Source organism: Ranitomeya variabilis, chromosome 5, assembly GCF_051348905.1.
Source record: "Ranitomeya variabilis isolate aRanVar5 chromosome 5, aRanVar5.hap1, whole genome shotgun sequence".
Taxonomy (NCBI): Eukaryota; Metazoa; Chordata; class Amphibia; order Anura; family Dendrobatidae; genus Ranitomeya; species Ranitomeya variabilis.
The window spans coordinates 578829607-578857508 of NC_135236.1; the positions used below are offsets into that span (position 1 = coordinate 578829607).

General features: G+C 45.1%; 1 protein-coding gene across 7 annotated transcripts in view; it reads left to right on the forward strand.

The window, feature by feature from the left end:
* Positions 1 to 27902, forward strand: part of LOC143776520 (teneurin-2-like) — a 3926626-nt gene that overhangs the window by 3208665 nt on the left and 690059 nt on the right. For all 7 annotated transcript variants that reach the window (XM_077265978.1, XM_077265979.1, XM_077265980.1 and 4 more), the window contains one exon: positions 26228 to 26438. In XM_077265978.1, the coding sequence (XP_077122093.1) occupies positions 26228 to 26438 (211 nt within the window). The remainder of the gene's footprint in view (positions 1 to 26227; positions 26439 to 27902) is intronic.

A 27902-nucleotide genomic window follows, 5' to 3' on the forward strand; every position in this document is an offset into this window, starting at 1 on the left:
ATGAGGTCCTGTTGGGGATACCATGGCTACGCTATCATTCTCCTCATATAGAGTGGTCCTCAGGGAGAATTTTGGGATGGAGTAAATCCTGTGAGGGTAGATGTCAGAAGGAGTGCATTCAGGTTGCTACAACAGAGGTACCCGCAGATCTTTCCTCTCTCCCCAAGCACTATTGGCCCTTTGTGGACGTGTTCTCCAAAAGGGCTGCGGAGACCCTTCCGCTTCACCGCCCCTATGACTGTCCTATCGACCTCTTACCTGGTGCTGAGCCTCCCCGGGGTCTAGTCTATCGGTTATCTCTCCCGGAGACGGAGGCAATGTCTCAGTACATACAAGAGAATCTGGCAAGAGAATTCATTAGGAAGTCAGTGTCACCTGCAGGGGCTGGGTTCTTCTTCATGCAAAGAAGAGTGGAGAATTACGTCCATGCATAGACTACAGGGGTCATAACACCATCACCGTTAAGAACAAGTACCCACTACCCCTGATATCTGAGCTCTTTGATAGGCTACGGGGAGCAAGGGTATTTACTAAATTAGATCTGCGGGGTGCTTACAACCTGATTCGCATCCGTGAGGGGGGTGAATGGAAGACGGCTTTTAACACCAGGGATGGGCAATATGAATATCTGGTGATGCCCTTCGGGCTCTGTAATGCCCCAGCCGTTTTCCAAGACTTTGTGAATGACATCTTCCGGGATATGCTCACCACCTCAGTCGTAGTCTATCTGGATGATATTCTCATCTACTCTCCAGATATTGACTCCCATCGGAGAGATGTTTGCAAAGTCTTCGACCTGTTACAGGCAAACTCCCTCTATGCCAAGTAGGAGAAGTGTGTGTTTGAGCAGGAGTCCTTGCCTTTCCTTGGATATATCATCTCTGCCCAGGGTTGGCTATGGATCCTGCCAAGCTACAGGCTGTGATGGACTGGCAGGAACCCCATTCACTTAAAGCAGTGCAGCGCTTTATGGGGTTCATTAATTACTATCACCAGTTCATTCCACACTTCTCAACTTTAGTAGCTCCCTTGGTTGCCCTCACCAAGAAGGGAGCAAATCCCAAGTTGTGGTCGGAGGATGTCTCCAAGGCCTTTCTTTCGATTAAATCACACTTTGCTAGCGCTCCCATTCTACATTGCCCCGATGTAGATAAGCCATTTATCATGGAGGTGGATGCCTCATCCGTTGGTGCTGGAGCAGTCCTTTTCCAAAAGGATGCTCAAGGTCAGAAGCATCCTTGCTTCTTTTTCTCCAAGACCTTCTCAGCGGCGGAGAAGAATTATTCCATCGGGGACAGGGAGTTGCTAGCCATGAAGTTGGCTTTTTCAGAGTGGAGACACCTCTTGGAAGGGGCTCGCTTTCCCTTCCAGGTATTCACTGACCATAAGAACTTGGTATATCTACAGTTGGCCCAGTGGCTGAATTCTCGCCAGGCTAGATGGTCCCTGTTCTTCTCCCAGTTTCATTTTACTCTCCATTTCCTCTCTGGGGAGAAGAACATTCGTGCCGACGCTCTCTCAAGCTCCGCAGTGTCATTGGAGGAGGAGGAGGAGCCTCGGCTTATTGTCCTTGCTGAGAGCCTGAGAACTGTGGCTCCGGTTTCGCTAGAGTCCGTGCCCCCGGGCAAGACTTTCGTGCCAGCGAATTTGCAACCAGAGGTTCTCTCTTGGGCTCATTCGTCCAGAGTGCGTGGAAATTTTGGGACCAAAAGGACATCTGAGCTTTTGGCGAGGACGTACTGGTGGCCGCATATGGCCCATGATGTCGGGGACTATATTCGGGCGTGCGTTTCCTGCGCCCAGAATCAATGGCAACGGCCTGCTGGGTTGCTTTACCCCCTGCCGGTGGCAAACAGGCCCTGGGAGATGGTCGGGATGGACTTCATGGTGGGCTTACCCAAGTCTCGTAGCTGCACCATTATCTGGGTCGTCACCGATCATTTCTCTAAGATGGTGCATTTGGTGCCGCTTCCACGGTTACCTTCTGCACGGGCCTTGGCGGCATTATGCATAAAGCATATTTTCCGTTTACATGGAATGCCTGATAAAATTGTCAGCGACCGGGGTCCCCAGTTTGCGTCTCGGTTTTGGAGAGAGCTCTGCCGTTTACTCAGCATAGAGTTGAATCTCTCCTCTGCATATCATCCCGAGACGAATGGGTTGGTAGAGAGGACCAACCAGACTCTGGTGACGTACTTGCGACATTTTGTCTCTGCTAGGCAGGATGACTGGCCATCTTTGCTACCTTGGGCGGAATTTGCCTTGAACAACGCCGTAGCCGATTCCACTGGGCAGACTCCTTTCTCTCCTTAATTACGGCCAGCATCCGCATGTCCCTGTGCCCATACCCGTGTCATCCACTGATTCTAGGGTGGCAGACTGGGCGGTGGAGGCACGTGACATTTGGGACCGCACACAGGATGCCATCCGGGCCTCCAAGGAGAGAATGAGGGTTTCTGCTGATACACACACCGGCACCCCGCTCCGACCTTTGCTCCTGGTGACTTAGTGTGGCTCTCCACCCATAACATCAGGCTGCAAGTTGAGTCCACTAAGTTTGCGCCTCTCTACATTGGCCCGTTCAAGTTTCTGGAACAGGTCAACCCTGTGGTCTACCGTTTGGCCATTCCTCCGCGCCTTGGTATCACCGACACTTTCCACGTCTCTCTCTTAAAGCCCATCCATTTGTCCCGGTTTTCTGAGTCATCTGCCGGGACGTCAGGTTCATCCATGGATGAGTTTGAGGTGAATGCTATCGTGGGGTGCAAGGTGGTATGTGGCAAGAAATTTTATCTGGTGGACTGGAAGTGTCACGGCCCAGAGGACAGAACCTGGGAACCTGTGGAGCACATTTGGGCTTTGCTGCTCATTGCAGCTTTTGAGCGTAGCGAGGCTCAAGGAGGGGGGGTAATGTTAGGAGTCGAGTTCCCGCCGCTGCACAGGGGGAATCTCAAACCATGTCTGCTGCGGTCTCCCATTCTGCATCAGCCGCAGTGGAGCCTGCTCAGCGGAGACGTCGGTCCGGTGAGGCGCCTCACTGAATCTGGTACCGTGTAAGGCTATGTGCACACGTTGCGGTTTTTACCGCGGAACCGCAGCGATTTTGACAGTTTACATTAAAGTTACATGTAAACCTATGGAAACCGCAATCCGCTGTGCACATGCTGCGGGAAAAACCGCTCATAAACGCAGCGGTTTACATTCCGCAGCATGTCACTTCTTTGTGCGGATCTGCAGCGATTTTGCACCCATTGACTTCCATTGTGTCAGCAAAACCCGCAGCAAACCCGCAGATATAAAAAGATCAGCAGTTTTGCTGCGGGTTTGGGTGTAAAAATGCTGCAGATCGGAAGAGATGTCAGGCGGGAGGAAGTGTGTGGGCGGAGAGGAAGTCGGAAGTCACCAGTCACTGTCATGGAGGCATATCGTCGCATGGGGATCGATGTCGGACGTCTGATTGACCTGGTATGTATGTGTGTGTGTGTGTGTGTCTGTCTGTCTGTGTGTGTCTCTGTGTGAAGTCTGTGTGTGTGCGTTTGTCTGTGTGTGTGTGTCCCCATGCGATGATAGTGGCACCAATTGTACTGACTCGCCGTATGGGACTACTGCTCCCATCCGGTATTAGGATGGGAGAGTAGTTCCTGTGTCCGGCGACTCAGTACAATTGTAAGTAAAACACAAAACACATACACATACAATACACATATACAATACACGTAACATATATGACAGACATTACATACACCATATAACATACCATATACACACCATACAGCACACTGGTACGCAAAGCCCTCGGTCCCCTAGGGAAAAAGTCCACAAAAAATAAAACAAATCCATACTCCCTGTCTGCAGATATCCCAACGAGTGTCCCTCACCGATCGCTTGCTCTCCGGCGATACACTACCAGGAGCAAAGCTCCAGGCAGTGTATCGCGTACTTTCCCGGAGTTCTGCGGCTCCGGCATCTCTATTTATGGCACTAGAGCTGCGTGTGAACTTTCCCACGCAGTAGTGCCATAAAGTGAGAGTACCGGGGTCAATAAACGCCAGTAAACTCTCTCACGCATGCGCAGTTACACACCGACAGGAGCCATAGCTCTGTCAGTGTGTTCCTGCAGCCGTGGAGAGCAGACACAACTCCTGATGTGCCTTTTCTCCATGGCAGATCGTCATGGGACACTCGTTATGGGATTTCTGCGGACAGGGAGTATGAATTTGGTTTGTTTTTTCACTTTTTTTGCAGGACGAGGGTCTTCTGGTGAATTGAGCGTGCAATAAAGGACTTGTCAAAAAGTGTTTGTGATAATTTCATTAAAATATTTTTTTCTAGTGTCTGGTTTTTTTTAACACTTTAAAGGGAACCTGTCACCCCGTTTTTTCAGTATGAGATAAAAATACCGTTAAATAGGGCCTGAGCTGTGCTTTACAATAGTGTATTTTTTGTCCCCTGATTCCCCACCTATGCTGCCGAAATACCTTACCAAAGTCGCCGTTTTCGCCTGTCAATCACGCTGGTCTGGTCAAAAGGGCGTGGTGAAATGGCTGTTTCTCCCCCACCTCTTGCTTATTTTCCCGGCGTTGGCGTAGTGTTTTGCGCATGCGCAACTGCCGAGTGCACTGCGCAGCGGCAGACAAAGAGCGCGATCTGTGCTATTCACCGGCTTTTCTGTGGTGGCGGCCATCTTCCTGAGGCTGCGCATGTGCAGATGGAGTGCTCTGCTGCCCGGGCTTCAGGAAAATGGCCGCGGGGTGCCGCTCGTGCACAGATGGAGATCGCGGCGGCCATTTTCCTGAAGCTGAGTTCGCATCTCTGCTTCAGGAAAATGGCCGCCGCGATCTCCATCTGCGCATGCGCGGCATCCCGCCTCCATTTTCCTGAAGCCCCTGGCAGCAGAGCACTCCATCTGCGCACGCGGATAAGCCGGTGAATAGCGCAGATCGCGCTCTTTTTCTGCCACTGCGCAGTGCATTCGGCAGTTGCGCATGCGCAAAACACTACGCCAACGCCGGGAAGATAAGCAAGAGGTGGGGAGAAACAGCCATTTCACCACGCCCTTTTGACCAGACCAGCGTGACTGACAGGCGAAAACGGCGACTTTGGTAAGGTATTTCGGCAGCATAGGTGGGGAATCAGGGGACAAAAAATACACTATTGTAAAGCACAGCTCAGGCCCTATTTAACGGTATTTTTATCTCATACTGAAAAAACGGGGTGACATGTTCCCTTTAATAGGATTAATAATGGATAGGTGTCTTATTGAAGCCTCTCCATTATTAACCCGGCTTAATGCCACCTTACAATAGCAAGGTGGCATTAACCCTTCATTACCCCATATCCCACCGCTACACAGGAGTGGGAAGAGAGGGGCTAAGTGCCAGAATTGGCGCATCTTACAGATGCGCCATTTCTGGGGCAGCTGTGGGCTGTTATTTGTAGCCGGGGGGGGCAAATATCCATGGCCCCTTCCTTGGCTATTTTTTTTGGGGGGGCCCCCCTATATTTTATTGCCAGAAAGGCTACGCAGACAGCTGCAGGCTGATATTAATAGCCTGGGAAGATCCATGGGTATTTTAACCCCTTCCCTGGCAACAAATATTTGTCCGCAGCTGTCTGCCTAGCCTTTCTGGCCAAAAAACATAGGGGGACCCTACGTCTTTTTTTGGGGGGAGGCCCCCTATATTTTATAGCCAGAAAGGCTACGCAGACAGCTGTGGGCTGATATTAATAGCCTGGGAAGATCCATGGGTATTTTAACCCCTTCCCTGGCAACAAATATTGGTCCGCAGCTGTCTGCCTAGCCTTTCTGGCCAAAAAAGGCCGGTGCGGCCTGCGGAGCTGTATCTGCGGCATGCTTTGGTTACTTCCACTCATTTTTATGTTTGCACAAAATGGAGGATGAAAGAAGAAGGGGTTGGACAAGGAAATTACATCATTTATTTTTTTTTTTTGTTACTGAAGTTTGTCAAGTTTCAAAAGCTTTATTTATGTCAAAAACGCTGGCAATCTGCATAGAAAACCGCACTGAAAACCGCAACAAAAATGCACCAAAAACGTACCTGCGTTTTCTGCCAAGAGCTGCGGATTTTAGTGCAGAAAAATCTGCAGGCAAATCTGCAACATGTGCACATAGCCTTAAGGGTTACTGCTGCCTCTCCAGGCTCTGCTATTGTACCCTGCACTGGTCTGCGGCGAGCAGGCTTTTCTGGGACTAAGTCCTGCTTTGCACACACTGAGCATGCCCAGGGTAAGAGCTCTCAATGGAGATCAAGGGTAACATGCTCAGGTACTGCAGCAACTTCCATTGGTCCTCCAGGAAGGTCCTGTACCTGATCAAGTTCTGTGGAAGTCTTCCATTGGTCCTTCTTGGAAGGTCCTGAAGATGCTGCAGCTATAAAAGGTTCTCATGACAGCCTGGCCATGCACTAGTATCAAATATATACGAGCTCAGCGCCAGTGTGGTCGTGCGTGTGGTCAGGGAACTGGTTGAAATAAGCCCATAGAATGCTGGCACCTCCGGCGAGGAGTTTTGTGTGTATGCAGTCAGGGACCCGGCTGAAATAAGCCCCTAGAATGCTGGCACCTCCGGCGAGGAGTTTCTTATGTGTGAATTCAGGGCTGGCTAATAGCCATTAGAATTCCGGCTCCACCGGAGAGGAGCTGCGTTTTTGGTTTGACTGCATGACCACTGTCGGCTCAACTCTGTAGCTGTGTCTCCTGTGAGCTAAACAGGGCACAGCGTTCTCTTTACTACGGGCTCTGTGAAGTAACAGAGTTAGTTTATTCTAATTTACTTCACCACCTTGCTTAGCAGCAGGTTCTTTCCTGCACAGTGGATCCCGGGTTGCGAACGCACCTATCTCATCGAATAAATATATTTGGTGCGTTCCGCCAACCCTAACACGCATGTACCCATGCACTATGTCCCGGAACACATCTAAATACTTCCAGGACATAGTGCGCGGGCGCATGCGCAGTAATGCTTTTCGGCTTTGCCCGCTGTAGGACAAAGCATACTGCATGTGCGCCACCGAAGACTGCATGGCGCACGTGCCAACTATGGCGCATGCATACTCTTATTCCCGAAAATAATGCGGAAAACCGGGACGGATGAGGTGGAGAAATAAAGAGGATACACCGCCCATCTGACCTGTAAGAAATCATTTTAATATCCCGCCAATTTGAGCTGACAGAGTCCCTTTAAGATTCACAACTTGGATAACCCCTACTTAAATACCGTATTCCTCAAAGTAAAATGCTTCATGACCACCGATTGGCTGAAGCAATCAAGTGGCATGACAACTTTGATGGAATAGCGCCAGTGCGGGAGGTGAGTATCTGTTAATTTAAGAAGGGTTTGCCCTATTAGTGGACAACCATTTTTAATTATGCTGCCTGGTTCATCTACCTTATCCTCTTCCCTCTCCTAGTATCTCTACAGTATACCCATTTGCCAGCAGATTCATTACAGAATATAAAAAATAACTTATTCCTAGCATAAACTTCAGTCTTACTCCTCCAAAACTTTTCTACATGTAACCTCAAATCCACACTTTCTATTGGATGAGTGCGTTCAAGTCTCTTGGTAACCTCTAAATGTTCTTGGATGACCACCAGTTTTCATTATGTGTGGCTACATTCATTTAAGTGGTCACAATAATTTCTGTCTGGTTCACTATTCACTGTGCATCTTTAAGACACATCTTGTCAGGCTCAAGGAATAATGTGATTTCAGGAAAAAAACATGCAGCTTCTGTTTGGCTCCGCTCTTCATTGCCAATGTTCTGGACAATAATTCACTCTTTATGTTAACCCAAACCCTATAATTAATGACTATTATCACATAAAGGTATATACATAACTTAGCCTTTGGGTAACAGATGTTCTTAGTGTAACATCAATTCACTTGCTTTGTAAATTATCTACATTTACCAAGTAGAATCCTTATTCCAGTCAAATCTATTTATTTCCTTCATGCGTATGGAAATAGGAAGATTGTTATGTACATTTTTAAATTACCCCTTGCTGAATTTCCCTTGATTTCGTATTTTAGTTTAATTGTATAACCAACCAAAATCTTAGTGGATTCCACTGAAAGCTGTAATTATCATAAGATTCTTGATGCTGCTTTTCATTGACCAACGAATATCATGAATTATTTTGTGGATAAAAAAAGCCAAGCAGCAGTTCATGAGGATCTTTTGCAAGTTACATGCGGTTTGCTAAAATTATAGTGCATTGTTCTTTAAATAACAAGAAGAAATAGAAAATAACACTTTGCTGTTCTCAGTGAAACAAGTTAACCCAATGTGTGACTTTTTAGAAACTGTTGAAAGAAGTCTAGATTTTATATGTTATAAGCATATATAAGGAGATACCGCAATGGATATTATTATGATTTCAGAATAAGACCTGGGCAAGAAAAAGACTTCAGCCACATGATTGTTTCTTGACTTTGTGGTAGGACAATTATTGCATACCTGTAACATTCACATATATTTTTTTTAATTGCACTAAAACAATGACATGTACAAAATTTTAATTTAGTGTATTTTTCACCCAAAACACCAGAAAGTAGCTGCACCTCAGTAAAAGCCATAGGAACCATGATAGGCCCACAACATTTGCCACTTACTTCTTCACTTCTACACTTCATGAACTTGTGCAGCATGACCAGGACAGAGATGGTGCAGGATTTGATATATGATATATTGGTTTAGTAGAAAACAGACCCTCTCCATCTGATGTTTAATAGAAGTGAATGAATACAGAGTATGGGAATTTTCCAGAAGTTTGTTGGTGTTGTATAATGCTCCAAGCTACTTTAATGTGTGAATGAAAATGATATATCTACCTGAAGATCATTTGAGAGCTGGAGAAAGCCATTTATATCAGTGAACCATACCTGTATACTGTATTTGTAATGAGTGGTGACACACTTCCAATATTCCATTCTCACTCTATGAATTGTCTTTGATATATACGTTATATACGTAATGTTCTGTGAAACTGAATGAACAAAGTCACAGTGGTCTTGAAGGGTATATTCAGATATCATAGAGTGCTGCCCTTTGCTATAAAGGAAATAAGAAATAAATATATAACTCTCTCATCCAATGTCAAAAGAATGATATTCTTTTTTACTGCTGTTGAATGGAGACATACTAACCTTCCAGGTACTGAACTGGCAATTCTGAGCAGTTTGATTGCCTACTTGATTGTTTGCAAGATAACTGTAAGATTGGCAGTGACAGGGTAATTTAGTGGAGATTGCAATGTCAGACTATATCCAAAGGGGCTCACTGGCACAATGATGTGATTCTCCTGACTGACAGGCCACTGCTGGGAGATTGGTGTGCCAATTTAAAGTTCAGTGTCTTCACAAAGTGCTTGCCTGTAAAAGTCCATTATCATTCTGCTGTTATGAGGTCATGTGGGAATAATAGGTTCACACGTATTAATAGACATAAAAAGTGTAATGAAACATATGAGTTTCAACAGATGACAATTACACCTTAACAGACGCGAGCACAGCCATTATGATGTGTGAACCATTCTTTGGAAGAACACATCTCTCTCTAGATATATATAAATATTATATACATAATTATATCTAAAACCTTGCAAATAGAACTACATAAAAATACTGACTAAAAGTTGATGGATTCATGACTTTTACAGATGATCCCTTGCTGTATTTCGTCCCACACAGAGAAGTCTTGGTAGCAATCAGTCCCAGAGCATGAAGGCTTGTGGGGAACCTGCATTAGCTCTGTGAGATAAAATCTACCGGATTGGTTGTCAGTAGCATTCTTAGCAATGAGCCCAATTTATCTGTGTCATTCTGTATCAGTCATATGCAAGCAGCTTAACAGAATCACTTATGCATTTAATTACCTTAAGAAGAGTATAATTTGCCAGACATGGTCATATTATTGTGGTGATATTGATTTCACATTTAAAAGATTAGTTACAAAAACTCTATCCTTCCTTTTGCACATCGGAGCATACACACTTGTTCTTCACTAACAATCAGGTACTTAAATGAGCAACCTGTAGTGACAGATGAGACTTAAGAATCAGAAACACAGTGTTATGTATTCTTATCCATTGTCTGGAAGAATGAGGAGGATTTGTAAGGTCGTGTGTCCTGTAGAAGAGCTGTGATGTTATGGTGACTAGAGTTGACCGACTTTCACTTTTTTAGGATCGAGTCGGGTTTCGCGAAACCCGACTTTCTGAAAAGTCGGGTCGGGTGAAATCGGCCAATTATTGCAAAACGTCGGGGGCCGACCGAAACACGAAACCCAATGCAAGTCAATGGGGAATCAAAGTCGGCAGTGAGTGGAGGACAGGAAAACACCTACAGTGCCCATTTTAATGCCAAAAACATCAATTCTTATTACTGAAGCTTGTTAATCTTAATTTACTTTATAATAATAGTTAGGCATTGAAAACTGGGGGTCATTTGGCTAAAGTTGTGGGGGGGTGGGGCTGGCTCAAGATTTTCGTGGGCCCAGGAAACGCAGAATACGTCACGGCGGTGGGGCAGGGAGAGGTAAGTATTTCAACTTTGCAAGTGCTGTGATCCTGAGCAAGCAGAAGGGGCCACTAGTTGGCACTGGCACAGGCCCCCTCATAGTACGGCGGTGTGTTTGATGGCGGGCGGCGCCTCCCACTGCCAGAGACACTTTTGCATACTATGAGGGGCCCTGTGCCAGTGACGTCGCCAACGAGTATGCCCCCCCACCTGATGAAGGAACCTGCACTTTCATCTGCACCTTCTTCTTTGCTCCGTGTAAGGTGGTATAGTATGCGGGAAGGGGAACCTGACTTTCAGCAGGGTCAGATTCTGGCTGTGTAGAGTGCAAGGGGAATGTAGTGGTCTGGGTCAATGTACCAGCAGACTCATCTAGCAGTGGTTGGCCAATGGGCAGGATGAGGAGGAAGCACAGATATAGGCCCAAATAAGAAAGTTGGCGAAATGCAATTCCAAATTGGAAACAGGAGTACACAGGCGGCATTGCTTTGTTCAGTGGAGGAAAACTGTAATGAGAGGCTGACACAGTTAGTAGGCCCAAATAAGTAAGTAGGCTAAATGTTGTTTAAAATAGCTAACAGGACTAAACAGGTGGCATTGTTTGTTCAGTGGTGTAATAATTATAGGGTATAACTCAGGAGACTTTGCATGGAACAAGACAACTACAGGACACAGTTTTATAAGTGGTAAAGTCTATATTGTCACACGGTGATTCAAACAGGCGCAGAGAGAAACTCAAGTCCACAACACTTGGTGCAAATAATAAACGCAGCTTAGCAGTCTATAGGAAACTTCAGAGAAACAAGCAATCAAGCAGAAAGTCTATGAAGTACAGTTATACTTGGGGAATGGATACTTGACACGAATAAATCCTTGACTTAGTCCAGACACAGATAGATATGCTTTTAAGGCAGTTCAAATCATATCTTAGCTCAACCAGGGAGGCCTGGTTAATAGCCTCAGGTTATTTCAGCAGCAGCAGCTTACATGTCCAGCAAATGAAGATCAAGTAAACACGAGCAGCAGATGAAGGAGGATTACTGGAGACTTGTGTATGCAGCAGGAACTCAGAGCAGAGTAGCAGGATCACCACACAGTTTCACAGGAGCAGGTGTATAGCCAGGAAGTAATCAGAGGTCAGGAGCTGGATGCAAGGCAGAATAATCTAGCACAGACTAGAGTGGAGTTTTATAGCAGGAAGACAAGTGCACATGAGACCAAAGACGCCATGTTGGAAAAGGGCAGTGATGCACAAAAGGTAAAAAATATTCAGAGTCCTGACATTACTCCCTCCGTAGAAGTGGCCTCAGGATGATCCTGGACCTGGTTTCTCAGGGAATCTCTGATGAAAACGAGAAATCTTCTGTTGGGCATTGATGTTTTCCACAGGTTCCCAAGAGTCTTCCTCAGGGGGATATCGCTGCCATCTTATCATATATTGGAGCCGATTTCTGCGAATCCTGGAATCAATAATTTCCTCCACCACAAATTGTTCTTGCCCATCAATCACCACAGGCTGCGAAGTTGGCACAACACGTCCCTGGAAGGTATTAGGAGATACAGGCTTTAGTAAAGATACATGAAAAACTGGGTGTACCTTCATTGTCCTAGGTAGCTTCAGCCGGCAGGCCACAGACCTCACAATACCATTGATCTTGAAAGGGCCAATGAATTTCTGTCCAAGTTTTTGTGAAGGAATGTTTAACTTCAGATTCTTAGTTGCTAACCACATGGAATCTCCTACCTTGAACATGGGTGCAGGTTTACAGAATCTATCAGCCGATCTCTTATAACGTTCTTGAGCTGTGGTCAGGGATTCCTTCAGAACCTCCAGATTTTGTCTCATCGCAGTCAGCCTTTCCTCCACTGCTGGAACCGGAGAATTAATTGGAGACCTAGGTAAAATACACGGATGATAACCCAGATTGGCAAAGAAAGGTGTAAATTTAGTGGAGGCGCTCTGAGAATTATTGTATGAAAATTCGGCTAACGGCAACAACTCCAACCAATCATCGTGGAGATGGCTGACATAGCATCTTAGATATTGTTCCAGCATCTGGTTGGTACGCTCAGTCTGACCATTTGTCTGGGGATGGTAAGCAGAAGAGAGACAGATGTTAATATTGAGTGCAGAGCAAAACCACTTCCAGAATCTTGAAGTGAACTGTACTCCATGGTCAGAGATGATCTCATCCGGCACCCCATGCAACCGAAAGACATTCTGTATAACCAAGTTCACTGTATCTTTAGCTGAGGGGAGGCCGGTGCACGGAACAAAATGAGCAGCTTTAGTCAGGCGATCAACTACCACCATGATTGTATTCATGCCCCCCGATGTAGGCAGCTCCACAATAAAGTCCATTGATATAGACCCCCAAGGGCGGGACGGAACAGGTAATGGTTGTAGAAGACCCGTAGGTGCCACATGAGGAGTCTTGTAATGGGCACATACCTCGCAAGAGAGAACATAGTCCTTGGTATCCTTCAGACAAGTTGGCCACCAGAAAAATCGGCTCAGGAACTCTTGTGTCTTCTGTACCCCCCTGTGACCAGCCAACTTGGAGTCATGTACCAACTTGAGGATCTGCAGATGGACGACCTCCGGGACGTAGATACGTCGGTCTCTGAACCACATGCCACCCTTAAAGACAAGATTAATATCCACAGGTGGGTTGGCCAGAAATACATCACCTTCATAGGCCTCCCTGGACTCCTTCCACAAGTCCTGATCATGGATAACTCGGATGAAATTGGCATCAGATAGAATGGTCTTGGACGGGGCTCCAGGTACGGAATCCGCAGCATGGATTCGGGATAAAGCATCAGCCTTCCCATTACGAGAACCTTGACGGTACGAGATAACAAAGTTAAATTGATTTAAAAATAAGTTCCAACGAGCCTGACCAGGAGAAAGACATCTAGCGGATCTAAGGAACTCTAGATTGCTATGGTCAGTTAGCACTATGATCTGTCGTGCAGCTCCTTGCAGATGATGCCTCCATTCTATAAAAGCCGCAATAATAGCCAGCAATTCCTTGTCTCCCACGTCGTAATTCTTCTCTGCTGAGGTTAGTCTACGGGAAAAGAAAGCACAAGGATGTAGAAGACCCTTCTCTCCAGTTCTTTTGGAGAGAATAGCCCCCAAAGCATTATCAGAAGCGTCCACCTCCACAATGAAAGAAAGTGTTGGATCTGGGTGTATCAACAGCGGTGCTGATGTGAAACAGATCTTCAGCCGATCAAAAGCTTCTTGGGCCTGTGATGACCACTTAAAGGGTTTTTCCTTCTTTGTCAAGGAAGTAATGAGACGGACAATATCAGAAAAATTTCGAATGAAGCGTCTGTAGAAATTTGCAAAACCAATAAAACGTTGGACCTCTTTAACGTTCTTGGGTACCGGCCAGTCAAGGATAGCCTGAATCTTACCAGATTCCATGTTCAGCCCCTAGGGAGAGATGATATACCCTAAGAACTGTATCTCAGAATAATGGAACTTGCATTTCTCCGGCTTAATATACAGATGGTTCTCTTTCAGACGTCTTAAAACAGTTTTGACATGTTCTTCATGTTCCTGTAGAGAGTCAGAAAAGATTAGTACATCGTCCAAATAGATCACTACAAACTGGTCCAACAAATCTCTGAAAATGTCATTAGCAAGGTGTTGAAATGTTGCAGGGGCGTTACAAAGCCCAAAGGGCATCACAAGAGATTCAAAATGTTCATACCGGCATCTGAATGCTGTCTTCCACTCATCCCCTGGACGAATACGCACCAAATTATAAGCCCCACGAAGATCCAGTTTAGAGAACACCTTAGCATGGTGGACTCTTTCCAGTAATTCTGGAATCAGAGGCAAAGGGTAACGGTTTCGTACGGTTACCTTATTGAGTTCTCGATAGTCAACTCAGGGTCTCAGGGTCCCGTCCTTCTTCTTTACAAAAAATATAGGTGCCCCTGCTGGTGAGGAGGAAGGACGTATGAAGCCTTTGGCCAGATTTTCATCAATATACTCTTTTAAGGCTTGAAGCTCAGGTGCTGCCAAAGGGTATTCGTTACCAAAAGGAATGGCTGCCCCGGGCAGCAGCTCAATGGGACAGTCTTAAAGCCTGTGTGGAGGAAGCTGATCTGCATTCTTCTTGTCACAGATGTCAGAGAACTGTTTATAAGCTGGAGGTAAAGAAAATACCTGTACATGTGGTTCCGTAGCCGTGGACTCAGGGACAGCTTCTGTTAACGCTGAGTTGCTCCTTGTTGGGAAGATAATCTCCTTGGTCTCCCAGTTGATAATTGGGTTTTGAGAACGCAACCAAGGAATTCCTAAAATCACAGGAAAATGAGGAGAAGAAATTAGCAAGAAAGAAAGTTGCTCCTGATGATTAGGCTCCAACAAAATTTCAAGGGGTACGGTCTCCTGATCCACAGGCCCAGAGATTAAAGGTGACCCATCCACTGTTTCCATGGTAATTGGAGAGGCTCTTTGCTGAATTTTAATACCACGTTCCTTGGCAAATGCGATATCCATGAAATTGCCACCTGCACCAGAGTCAATCATAGCTTACTGGAAATCCACTGTCCTGAACACAGGATCTTAATAGGGAGAGAACAGTGAGAGTTCTTTTCCTTCAGCTCCTTGGGGGGTGAAGTCATAGAAAGTGAATGGAATAGAGCGATTAAAGGCAGGCTACATTCAGAGATGTCAGATTCATCATCACAGTTGTCATACTCCCCTATTGCTGCTAGCACCTTGTTAGGCCATCTAGGACACTTAGGACAATTGATCAAGAAGTGGTCAGACTGGCCGCAGTAGAAAAATAGATTGATAAATAAGGCGATGCTCCCGGCGCTCATTGATCTCGTGCCTCTGAACGGAATAAATTTGCATGGGCACCTCCTCCACCTCCCAAGAGGTTTTACCTGCAGGCTCTTTGGAAGGAAGGGAAAAGTTAGAAACACGGTTATATGCAGCAAATTTCTCCTGCCTACGCTCAGTAAGGCGAATGTCTATGCGCACACAATGCTGTATAAATGTCTCTAGCTCTTGTGGTGACTCAGAGTGGGCTAGTTCATCTTTTACAATACTAGACAGACCCCTTTTAAAAATAGGCAATTGTGCATAACTGTCCCAATTGGTATCTACCGCCAATCTCCTGAATTCAGCGGCATACTAAATAACAGAACGTTTAGCCTGGCGTAAAGACAACAAAGCAGATTCAGCAGTTACACGGCGATTAGGGTCATCAAACATTAATGCCATAGCGGCCAAGAAATCATCCAAGTCATTTAACCATGGGTCACGAGACTCAATCATTGGATTCGCCCAGGCGAGCGCTCGTGAGGTCAGTAGCATTATTACACACAATACTTTGGATCTATCAGTAGGAAATCGGACAGCATGCACATCAAAATATAGCATACATTGATTCACAAAGCCACGAAATTTGTCGCGATCACTATTAAATCTGAATGGGGGCAACTTAGGTGGGCTAGCTGGTGGCGGTTGCCCAGAGGGTAAAGTCACTTGTGCAGCTATTTGCGTGCTTATGTCCTGAAAAGCCCGTCCATACTGGGACTCTATGCCAGCAAGTTTGTTTTCCTGGGCTGCCATGCAGTTGCTCAAGTCCTGCAAAGTTTGTCCAAACACCTGATGATTGAGTTCAAAGCTTTCAAACTTCTTTTGCAGACCTTCCACATCTTTCTGCAGTGATCTAATTATGGAAAACACCTGCTCTACTCTGCTTTTTGCAGTCATTGTTCCAGCAGTCTCCTCCTTTTTTTTTTTTTTTTTTTTAGGCTAGATTATCCTGTAATAATTATAGGGGATAACTCAGGAGACTCTTTGCGTGGAACAAGACAACTACAGGATACAGTTTTATAAGTGGTAAAGTCTATATTGTCACACGGTGATTCAAACAGGCGCAGAGAGAAACTCAAGTCCACAACACTTGGTGCAAATAATAAACGCAGCTTAGCAGTCTATAGGAAACTTCAGAGAAACAAGCAATCAAGCAGAAAGTCTATGAAGTACAGTTATACTTGGGGAATGGATACTTGACACGAATAAATCCTTGACTTAGTCCAGACACAGATAGATATGCTTTTAAGGCAGTTCAAATCATATCTTAGCTCAACCAGGGAGGCCTGGTTAATAGCCTCAGGTTATTTCAGCAGCAGCAGCTTACATGTCCAGCAAATGAAGATCAAGTAAACACGAGCAGCAGATGAAGGAGGATTACTGGAGACTTGTGTATGCAGCAGGAACTCAGAGCAGAGTAGCAGGATCACCACACAGGTTCACAGGAGCAGGTGTATAGCCAGGAAGTAATCAGAGGTCAGGAGCTGGATGCAAGGCAGAATAATCTAGCACAGACTGAAGGCTGGGGTGAAGTTTTATAGCAGGAAGACAAGTGCACATGAGACCAAAGACGCCATGTTGGAAAAGGGCAGTGATGCACAAAAGGTAAAAAATGTTCAGAGTCCTGACAAGTGGAGGACAACTGTAATGAGAGGCTGACACAGTTAGTAGGCCCAAATAAGTAAGTAGGCTAAATGTTGTTTAAAATAGCTAACAGGACTAAACAGGCGGCATTGCTTTATTCAGTGGAGGACAACTGTAATGAGGGGCAGACACAGTTAGTAGGCCCAAAAAAGTAAGTAGGCTAAATGCAGTTCAAAATCTGTAACAGGACTAAACAGGCGGCATTGGTTTGTTCAGTGGAGGACAACTGTAATGAAGGGCAGACACAGTTAGTAGGCCCAAAAAAGTAAGTAGGCTAAATGCAGTTCAAAATCTGTAACAGGACTAAACAGGCGGCATTGCTTTGTACAGTGGAGGACAACTGTAATGAGGGGCAGACACAGTTAGTAGGCCCAAAACAGTAAGTAGGCTAAATGCAGTTCAAAATCTGTAACAAGACTAAACAGGCGGCATTGGTTTGTTCAGTGGAGGACAACTGTAATGAGGAGCAGACACAGTTAGTAGGCCCAAAAAAGTAAGTAGGCTAAATGCAGTTCAAAATCTGTAACAGGACTAAACAGGCGGCATTGCTTTGTACAGTGGAGGACAACTGTAATGAGGGGCAGACACAGTTAGTAGGCCCAAAAAAGTAAGTAGGCTAAATGCAGTTCAAATTCTGTAACAGGACTAAACAGGCGGCATTGCTTTGTTCAATGGAGGACAACTGTAATGAGGGGCAGACACAGTTAGTAGGCCCAAAAAAGTAAGTAGGCAAAATGCAGTTCAAATTCTGTAACAGGACTAAACAGGCGGCATTGGTTTGTTCAGTGGAGGACAACTGTAATGAGGGGCAGACACAGTTAGTAGGCCCAAAAAAATAAGTAGGCTAAATGCAGTTCAAAATAGCTAACAGAACTAAACAGGCGGCATTGCTTTGTTCAGTGGAGGACAACTGTAATGAGAGGCTGACACAGTTAGTAGGCCCAAATAAGTAAGTAGGCTAAATGCAGTTCAAAATAGATAACAGGACTAAACAGGCGGCATAGCTTTGTTTAATGGAGAACAACTGTAATGAGTGGTGCAGACAGTTTGTAGGCCCACATTTAAAAAAGTAGGCTCCAAGCAGTTCAAAAATGGTAACAGGAGTAAACAGGCGGCATAGCTTTGTTCAATGGAGGACAGCTGTAATGAGTGGAGCAGACACAGTTTGTAGGCCCACATTAAAAAAGTAGGCTCCAAGCAGTTCAAAAATGGTAACAGGAGTAAACAGGCGGCATAGCTTTGTTCAAAGGAGGACAACTGTAATGAGTGGTGCAGACACAGTTTGTAGGCCCACATTTAAAAAAGTAGGCTCCAAGCAGTTCAAAAATGGTAACAGGAGTAAACAGGCGGCATAGCTTTGTTCAATGGAGGACAGCTATAATGAATGGTGCAGACACAGTTTGTAGGCCCACATTTAAAAAAGTAGGCTCCAAGCAGTTCAAAAATGGTAACAGGAGTAAACAGGCGGCATAGCTTTGTTCAATGGAGGACAGCTGTAATGAGTGGCGCAGACACAGTTTGTAGGCCCACATTAAGAAAGTAGGCTCAAAGCAGTTCAAAAATGATAACCGGAATAAACAGGCGGCATTGCTTTGATCAGTGGAGGACAGCTGTATTGAGAGGCGCAGACAGACTTAGTAGACCTAAAATAAAAATGTAGGCTAAATGCAGTTCAAAAATGGTTACAGGAGTGCACAGGCGGCATTCCTTTGTTCGGTGGAGGACAACTGGAAGGAGTGGCTGACACAGTTAGCAGGCCAAAATAGTAAAGTGGGCTAAACGTCTGCCAAAACAATGTTCCTAAATAAACAGTTGGCATAGCTAGGTACAGGGGTGGGCTCCTCTGCTGAGTAGCAGACAGTGGTAGTTCGCGCAAAGTATTAACTGGTCTAAATGGAGGGCAGGGCCCCTGTATATTTTTACTATCATCTATCATTTCAACAAATTTGTATTGGCAGTGCCATTTGAAGGATTTAACAGCACAGACTAAACAGTGGTGGAGCAGGGAGAGGTAAGTTTTGCAAGTGGTAGAGCACTGTTTGAGCTGGGGGGAACACTCTCTCGTGGGCGGCGGTACTGGAACAGGGCCCCTCATATTATGACAGTGTGTCTGACGTTGGTTGTGCACCACCACCATCAGAGACACTTCCTTGTACTATGAGGGACCCTGTGCCAGTGCCATTGCCCAAGAGTGGGCACACCCACCTGTCCAGGCAAAAGGCACTCGCACGGGTGCTTGCACCAAGTGGTGACCACGGCCATGTGGGGGGAGTCAGCCCATTTAGGGAGGTAAAAAAATGGCCTATGGTGGACATTCAGCAGCTGCAAATGGATGAATTGGAGAAGTCAGTATGAGGAGGCCAAAAGCAAGACATTTTTCAGGCAAGCTACATGTCAGCAGGGGCAGGTGGGGCAAAATAATTTGAAATCCATGATTGGTTCATTTTAATGAAGGTTAGATCATCAACATTTCGGATAGCCAGACAAGTCCTTTTTTCGGTCAGTATTGAACCAGCAGCACTGAAGACTCTTTCTGATAGCACACTAGCAGCTGGGCAAGCGAGCTCCTGTAATGCATATTCTGCCAATTCAGGCCTGGTGTCTATTTTGGATGCCCAGTAATCAAAGGGGAATGACCTGCGAGGGAGAACATCGATAAGGGAGGAAAAATAGTTTGTAACCATACTGGACAAATGCAGTCTCCTGTCACTTTGAATCGATGCAGCAGTACCTGTTGTGTCTGCGGTCATTGCGAAATCTCTCCACAACCTGGTCATAAAACCCCTCTGTCCAACGCCACTTCTGATTTGTGCACCTCTAACACCTCTGCCATGTAGCCCCCTACAGCTCGTGTGAGAACCATCACCGCTGCTGTGTGCTGGAAATGCCTGAACCAAATTTGCTCAAGGTTCTCATGTGGCATGATATTTTGTAATTTCCCTTTATATCGTGGATCCAGGAGGCAGGCCAACCAGTAATCGTCATCGGTCATCATTTTGATAATGCGGGGGTCCCTTTTTAGGATACGCAAGGCATACTCAGCCATGTGGGCCAATGTTCCAGGTGTCAATTCACTGCTTGTGCTGGATTGAGGAGCACTTTCTTGCAAATCAACATCATTTGTATCCCGCAAAAACCCTGTACCTGACCTTGCAACGCCGCCAGTTTCTATTGCCCCCTGAGAAGCATCCTCCTCCCATAAATATTTGTCCCCATCATCCTCCTCCTGTTTGTCCGCCACCTCGTCCAGGAGAGTTCCCTGAGCAGACAAAGCCTGATTGTCATCAAGGCTTCCCTCCTCCTCAGCCACAGACACCTGCTCCTTAATGTGCGTCAAACTTTGCATCAGCAGACGCATTAGTGAGATGCTCATGCTTATGATGGCATCGTCTGCACTTACCAGCCATGTACATTCCTCAAAACACTGAAGGACTTGACAGAGGTCTTGTAGCTTCGACCACTGCACACCAGACAACTCCATGTCTGCCATCCAACTGCCTGCCCGTGTATGTGTATCCTCCCACAAATACATTACAGCATGCCTCTGTTCGCACAGCTTCTGAAGCATGTGCAGTGTGGAGTTCCACCTTGTTGCAACGTCAATTATTAGGCGGTGCTGGGGAAGGTTTAGCGATCGCTGATGGTTCAGCATACGGCTGGAGTGTACGGGCGACCGGCGGATGTGCGAGCAAAGTCTTCGCACCTTCAGGAGCAGGGCTGGTAACCCCGGATAATTTTTCAGGAAGCACTGCACTACCAGGTTCAAGGTGTGAGCCAGGCAAGGTATGTGTTTCAGTTCTGAAATGGCTATGGCAGCCATAAAATTCCTTCCGATATCACTGACTACCTTGCCTGCCTCAAGATGTACACTGCCCAGCCATGACTGAGTATCTTGCTGCAAGTACTCGGCCAGTACTTCTGCATTGTGTCTGTTGTCGCCCAATCACTTCATTTCCAACACCGCCTGCTGACACTTACCACTAGCTGTTCCATAATGGGACACCTCATGTGCAACACTGCCAGCTGCGGATGGAGTGGTCATGCGACTGCGCTCTGTGGACGAGCTTTTGCTTCTGGAGGAGGAGGAGGAGGGGTGGCGAACACCTACAGCCAACTGTTTCCTAGACTGTGGGCTAGGCAGAACTGTCGCACTATGGCTGTCCCCTGTGGACCCTGCATTTACCACATTAACCCAGTGCGCCATGATGGACACGTAGCGTCCCTGGCCATGCCTACTGGACCATGCATCTGTTGTGAGGTGCACCTTTCTACTGACTGATTGCCTGAGTGCATGGACAATGCGGTCTTTGATATGCTGGTGGAGGGCTGGGATGGCTTTTCTCGCAAAGAAGTGTCAACTGGGTAGGTCATAGCGTGGTACTGCGTAGGCGATCAGGGCTTTGAAAGCTTTCCTTTCAACCAACTGGTAAAGCATCATCTCTAACAAGATTAGTCTAGCAATGTGGGCGTTCAAACCCTGTGTACGCGGATGAGAGGATGAGTACTTCCTTTTCCTAACGAGAGTCTCTTGTAGGGTGAGCTGGACTGGAGAGCTGCATATGGTGGAACTAGCGGGGGTGGTGGTGGACATGGCAGATTGAGAGAGGGTTGGTGATGGTATTCTTGATGTTGGCCTACATACAGTGTTGCCTACCAAGAACCTTGTGATTCCCTGACTGCTTTGGCCTTGCTACGATACCTCCACATTTGCTACTGGTGGTGTCCTAACCGGTGGGCTTACAGTGAGGGAAGCAATGTAGCGTTGTTGACTACCTTGATTCTGAGCGGGTGCACCAACGGTACGGGACGTTTGGTAGTTAGTCCAGCCAGGCTTGCAAGTGCATGCTGGTTAAATGTCTACGCATGCACGTTGTATTTAAATTTTGGACATTCTTCCCTCTGCTAAAGGTCTTTGAGCATTTCTTACAGATAACTTTGCACTAATCATTCGGATCTTGGTTAAAAAATTCCCACGCTGCACTCTTCCTACTATCGAATACCTTTTCAGGCTTTGCACGCTGTGCTACTTTCACCAGATGGCCACGCTGTCCTAAAAGTGTTTTTGGTTTTGTCAAACGTTTTTGGCCAGATACGGGCCTGCCAGATGAAAGCTGTTGCGATGTAGATGCCTCCTGCGGATCATCCTCCTCCGCTTCAGAGCCACTGCCAGCGGCACCCTGTTCCCCCAATGTCTGCCAAACTGGGTCAACAACTGGGTCATCTATCACCTCCTCTTCAATGTCATGTGCACCTTCCTCTGTGTCACCGTGTAAGGTGCTATAGCGTTCGTGACGGGGCACCATAGTCTCATCAGGGTCAGATTCTGGCTCAGTACACTGCGAGGGCAATGTAGTGATCTGAGTGAATGGAACAGCATAATAATCTAGCTGTGGCTGTGCACCTGTGCACTCCATGTCCGATTCATCTTGTAATGGGCAGTTAACAATTTCCCTTTCTAACCCTGGCACGGTATGTGTAAAGAGCTCCATGGAGTAAACTGTAGTGTCGCCTGCCGCATCATTCACTTTTGCTTTGGGTGAAGGACACAAGGAAGCAACTTGTTCCTGACCGGGAGCATCCACTGACTCGCTGCTTTTATATTTCGAACTTTCTGAAGAGGAGGCGAAAGAGCTAGAGGCTTAGTCAGCAAGAAAAGCCAAAACTTTTTCCTGCTGCTCCAGCTTTAAAAGCGGTTTTCCTACTCTCAGATAAGGAAGCCTTCGAGGCCTTGTGTAGCCAGACGATGACGCTGGCTCAACACCTCGAGCCTTAGGTGCTATTTTGCTTTTCCCACTACCACCAGATGCTCCACCACCACCACCAACACAACCACCACCATCATTACCAGCTGGCAACGACCGCCCACAGCCTCTTCCACCAGACTTCCTCATTTTTGGGAAAATGTAATCAAAACAACAATCATTATATGGTACTGTAAAACAAGGTAGAAGGTGTATATAAACTTGTTGAGAATTTAAATCTCCGTTTTTTGGGGGGAGACTGCAAACAAACTCAGGCCCAGTGTATTACACTACACAATGTAAGTGGCAGAACGTGGCTGGAAGACATACAACAAACAGAACTGACGTAGATTCACTTAGTGCCAATTTAAATCTCCCTTTTTTGGGAGGGGAAACTGCACCCAAACTCAGGCCCAGTGTATTACACTACACAATGTAAGTGGCAGAACGTGGCTGGAAGATATACGACAAACAGAACTGACGTAGATCCACTTAGTGGCAATGTCAATCTCCCTTTTTTTGGGGGGGAAACTGCAGAAAAACTCAGGCCCAGTGTATTTCACTACACAATGTAAGTGGCAGAACGTGGCTGGAAGATATATGACAAACAGAACTGAAGTAGATTCACTTAGTGCCAATGTAAATCTCCTTTTTTTTGGGCGAGAGACTGCAGAAAAACTCAGGCCCAGTGTATTTCACTACACAATGTAAATGGCAGAACGTGGCTGGAAGATATATGACAAACAGAACTGACGTAGATCCACTTAGTGTCAATTTAAATCTCCCTTTTTTGGGGGGGAAACTGCACCCAAACTCAGGCCCAGTGTATTACACTACACAATGTAAGTGGCAGAACGTGACTGGAAGATATACGACAAACAGAACTGACTTAGATCCACTTAGTGCCAATTTAAATCTCCCTTTTTTGGGGGAGAAGCTGCACCCAAACTCAGGCCCAGTGTATTACACTACACAATGTAAGTGGCAGAATGTGGCTAGAAGATATATGACAAACAGAACTGACGTAGATCCACTTAGTGCCAATGTAAATCTCCCTTTTTTGGGGGGGGAACTGCAGAAAAACTCAGGCCCAGTGTATTTCACTACACAATGTAAGTGGCAGAACGTGGCTGGAAGATATATGACAAACAGATCTGACGTAGATCCACTTAGTGCCAATGTAAATCTCCCTTTTTTGGGGGGGAGACTGCAGAAAAACTCAGGCCCAGTGTATTTTACTACACAATGTAAGTGGCAGAACGTGGCTGGAAGATATACGACAAATAGAACGGACGTAGATCAACTTAGTGTCAATTTAAATCTCCCTTTTTTGGGGGCGGAAACTGCACCCAAACTCAGGCCCAGTGTATTACACTACACAATGTAAGTGGCAGACCGTGGCTGGAAGATATATAAAAAAGTACAAGTACTGTAGTACAATTTCAATCTCCCTACAATGATCTCAGGACAAGTATGGCAGCCAGCAATAAAAAGGACTGCTGCACACAAAAGTGTGGACAAATAAACAAGATAACTGTGCAGAAAAGAGCAACAGGATTTTTGCTTTTAAAAAAGCAGTTGGTTTGCACAGCAGCGTACAAACAGCAATGCAGCTATCAGGGAGCCTTATAAGGCAGCCTAATAAGCTACAGAGTTGATGCACAAAAATCTAGCCTCCACTGTCCCTGCAAAGAAAAGGTGGTGTTGGACAGTGGAAATCGCTACAGCTCAAGCGGTTTGGGGGTTAATCTTCCCTCCCTAATTATATCCCTGCTTCTGATGCAGCTGCATCAACCTCTCCCTATGCTAAGATTGGCAGAAGTAAGATGGCGGTCGGCGTGCATGCCCCTTTATAGCCCCTGTGACGCCGCAGAAAGCAAGCCAATCACTGTCATGCCCTTCTCTAACATGGTGGGGACCGAGACCTATGTCATCACGCTGCCCACACTCTGCGTCCTCCTTCATTGGCTGAAAAATGGCGCTGAACACGTCATATGAAACGCGACTTTGGCGCGAAGATCGCCAACCTCATGGCCGATCCCACACTGGGATCGGGTCGGGTTTCATGAAACCCGACTTTGCCGAAAGTCGGCGATTTTTTAATTTGTCCGATCCGTTTCGCTGAACCCTAATGGTGACAGATTTCATATATTTGTAGTGAAATAAAGTAGTAGAATTTGAATCTCTGTGTAATGGGGAACCTGCCAGGAAGTTTTATGATTCACATTGCCTCTAACTTGTTCTTGAGAATGCTGATTGTGTGACAGTGATGTTCTTGTATATTAAGGAGAATGGAGTAAAGTATAAGTAGAAAAAACACTCTGAATAGAATACATTTTATTTTTCTCATGACCTGTATGCTCTCAGGGTGGTGGAGCAGCTTTGCTTAAACGTTGTGCTGGCTGCATCAGTTTGCTGTGGTTAATGTGACAATAGAGGCCTTAATACACATTAGAAAAAAGTCTTCTAAACCCACTAATTTAATCTGGAGCAGTCAACTATCTAATGGTCTATCTATAGGGGCAATACACATTAGAAGGCTGTCAGCTGAATGATCCTTGGCCAACAGCCCTTTAGTCAACATTCCCATACAGAGGAGTGCTTGCTTAGCCAAGTGCTGCTGTGTTCTCTATAAGAAAGCCGACAACTGACATCAACCTGTGGCTTATCTGAGGGAGAAAATGTGATCGGCAGTCCAAAATTGGACATGCATTATCTACATCTCTCCCATCCATCAGTCGCCCTGCGCCACCATACACATTAGACCTTCAATCGAACCAATTGATTTTGGCGGGTTCAGCTGACATTAATCTATTATGTGTGGGACCTTTACTCTTTTATCCCTGAGTGTTGATTTGTATAGGATAAACTGGAGAGATCACTGTCAACTGAACAAGTATTCATCAGACAGCCATCTAAGGTATATGGACATATGGACGCCTTTATACCTACAATCTATTTTATGCTACAACCATGTGAATTAAAACTTCCTGATGGATCAAATTATAAGAATTATAATATTGTATTACTGTGATTGTTTGGGCTGTTTTTGGTTGGTTGAGCCTCTAATCTTACCTCCTTGTTTTCATTGAAGAAAAGAGAAAAACTACACCATTTGTGGAATATTATTGTACTGTAATTTATAGTCATATTACAGGTTGGGTTCACAACTATTATCATTTTTTGAACATGGATTTTTTTTGAGACTGTAAGAGCAGAATGGAGTTCTAAAACTATTTGCTACATTTACGACACTGTGCGTTGTTGGTTGGTGGTGTGCTTATTCCACAAGTTCTTATTCATGACAAAGTTAAGACTCCCAGGAAGCTACAAATGGTTAACGAGTGGCAAGCTGGTAGATATTTTTATGTTCTCTGCTCCACAGTGCTGTCACTTACAGTTATGTATATGTGTTAATGATATTAATTCACTTCTATTACATTATTTCAGATGGGCTTGTGGATTGCCTGGACCCGGACTGTTGTCTGCAAACAACTTGTCAGTCAAGTTTACTTTGCCGTGGATCACGTGACCCTCTTGATATCATCCAACATAGCCAGTCAGGCTCACCAGCAGTAAAGTCTTTTTACGATCGAATTAAACTTCTGGTGGGAAAAGACAGCACGCATATAATTCCTGGAGAAAATCCTTTCAACAGCAGGTACAAAATAGAAAGATTAATACAGATTTAGAGGATCATATGAAGTTAAAAGAAAAAATCCTTTAGCCGCTCTGGTATTCACCTTTAAAAATTAGCCCTCATGTTTGTAGTTTCCACATATGCAGGATTTTTTTAACATGCATAGCATTGAAGAAATACAGTATGTAAAAGAAGAGTAGAACATACCACAAATTCACCTTGGCTTTGATATGGTTAGATAGGATTCAAAATTGAGCATCTTTTACAATGCTTAGTAGCACCATAATGGAAAACATACTGCAGACTGGAGCTTTCTAGATATGAGGCAAACACACCTGAAATTGTATTCTCTGATATGCCTAAAGCCTCATTCACACACTGGGGTAGATTTTCCAAGTCGTCTGGTAGTTATACTGTTCATAATGAGACAAGACATCTAGAAGTGTAACAACTAACAAGCTTAATGTAGTGGCTCATGCTAGATGATACATTTGGTGCATCCTCAGACCCATTTGTATAATTTTACACAACCTATAGGTAAGCGTAATTTGTATCACTTTTATGTGTCTAACTTTTGGCAGTAATTTGGTGCACTTTGATGTATGTTAAGCTGTGCTACTTTCTGTCTAAACCATATACCCATGAGGCCATTCATTAAAGTTTGTAAACTGGATAGGACTATTAGGTATAAACTTAGATGTGACAATTTCCACCAAAAGGCAAAAAAAATAATTAAAAAATTCAGTGAGCATCCATGATTGTAAGTCTGCATCCTAGCATGTTGACCCTGTATGCTGTCACTATAGAGAAGGTGCAGAACATTGGATCATGTTATTCTTTGAAAGTGTATATAATAGAAATATACAGAAATGGAGAGAAATTAGTCAGAGTATTTGTTATCAAAAATAAGTAAAATCCAGCAAAATGAATCCTTGAAATAACATTTAGGAAATATACAAAAAAGCCAGAAAAATATCTAATACAACACTATGCAAAACTATCAGACACTTTCAGACACAGTCCTTACTCATGGCATACCCATTACTCATTTTTTTATGCAATGATTAAGGACTGTGTCTGAGACGCATCTGCTTGTTTTATATGGTGTTGGGTTGGATTGGATTTTTTCTGGCTTTCTGTATATTAATTAAATGTTATTTCAAGGATCTATTTTTCTGGATTTTGTTTCCTTTTTTTTTTTCACAATTTGGATTTGCCATACTACCACCTCTCCGTGCAATCTGGATCTTTTTCACAGGTGAGCTGCTTTCCATTGTTTTTTTGTTATAGTTGCATACAGTAAATTTAATGATATCCATATTGGAAGTGTATGTTGTTATAATTATAATACTTTATAATAGTGCAGTGTGATTTACTAGTATGCTATCTAGTGAAGGACCAGCTTTTGTGACCATTCATTATGCACATATACATGCAAATCTGTACAGTCCATGTAGAAAAATCCCCTTACTGTATGCAACCACA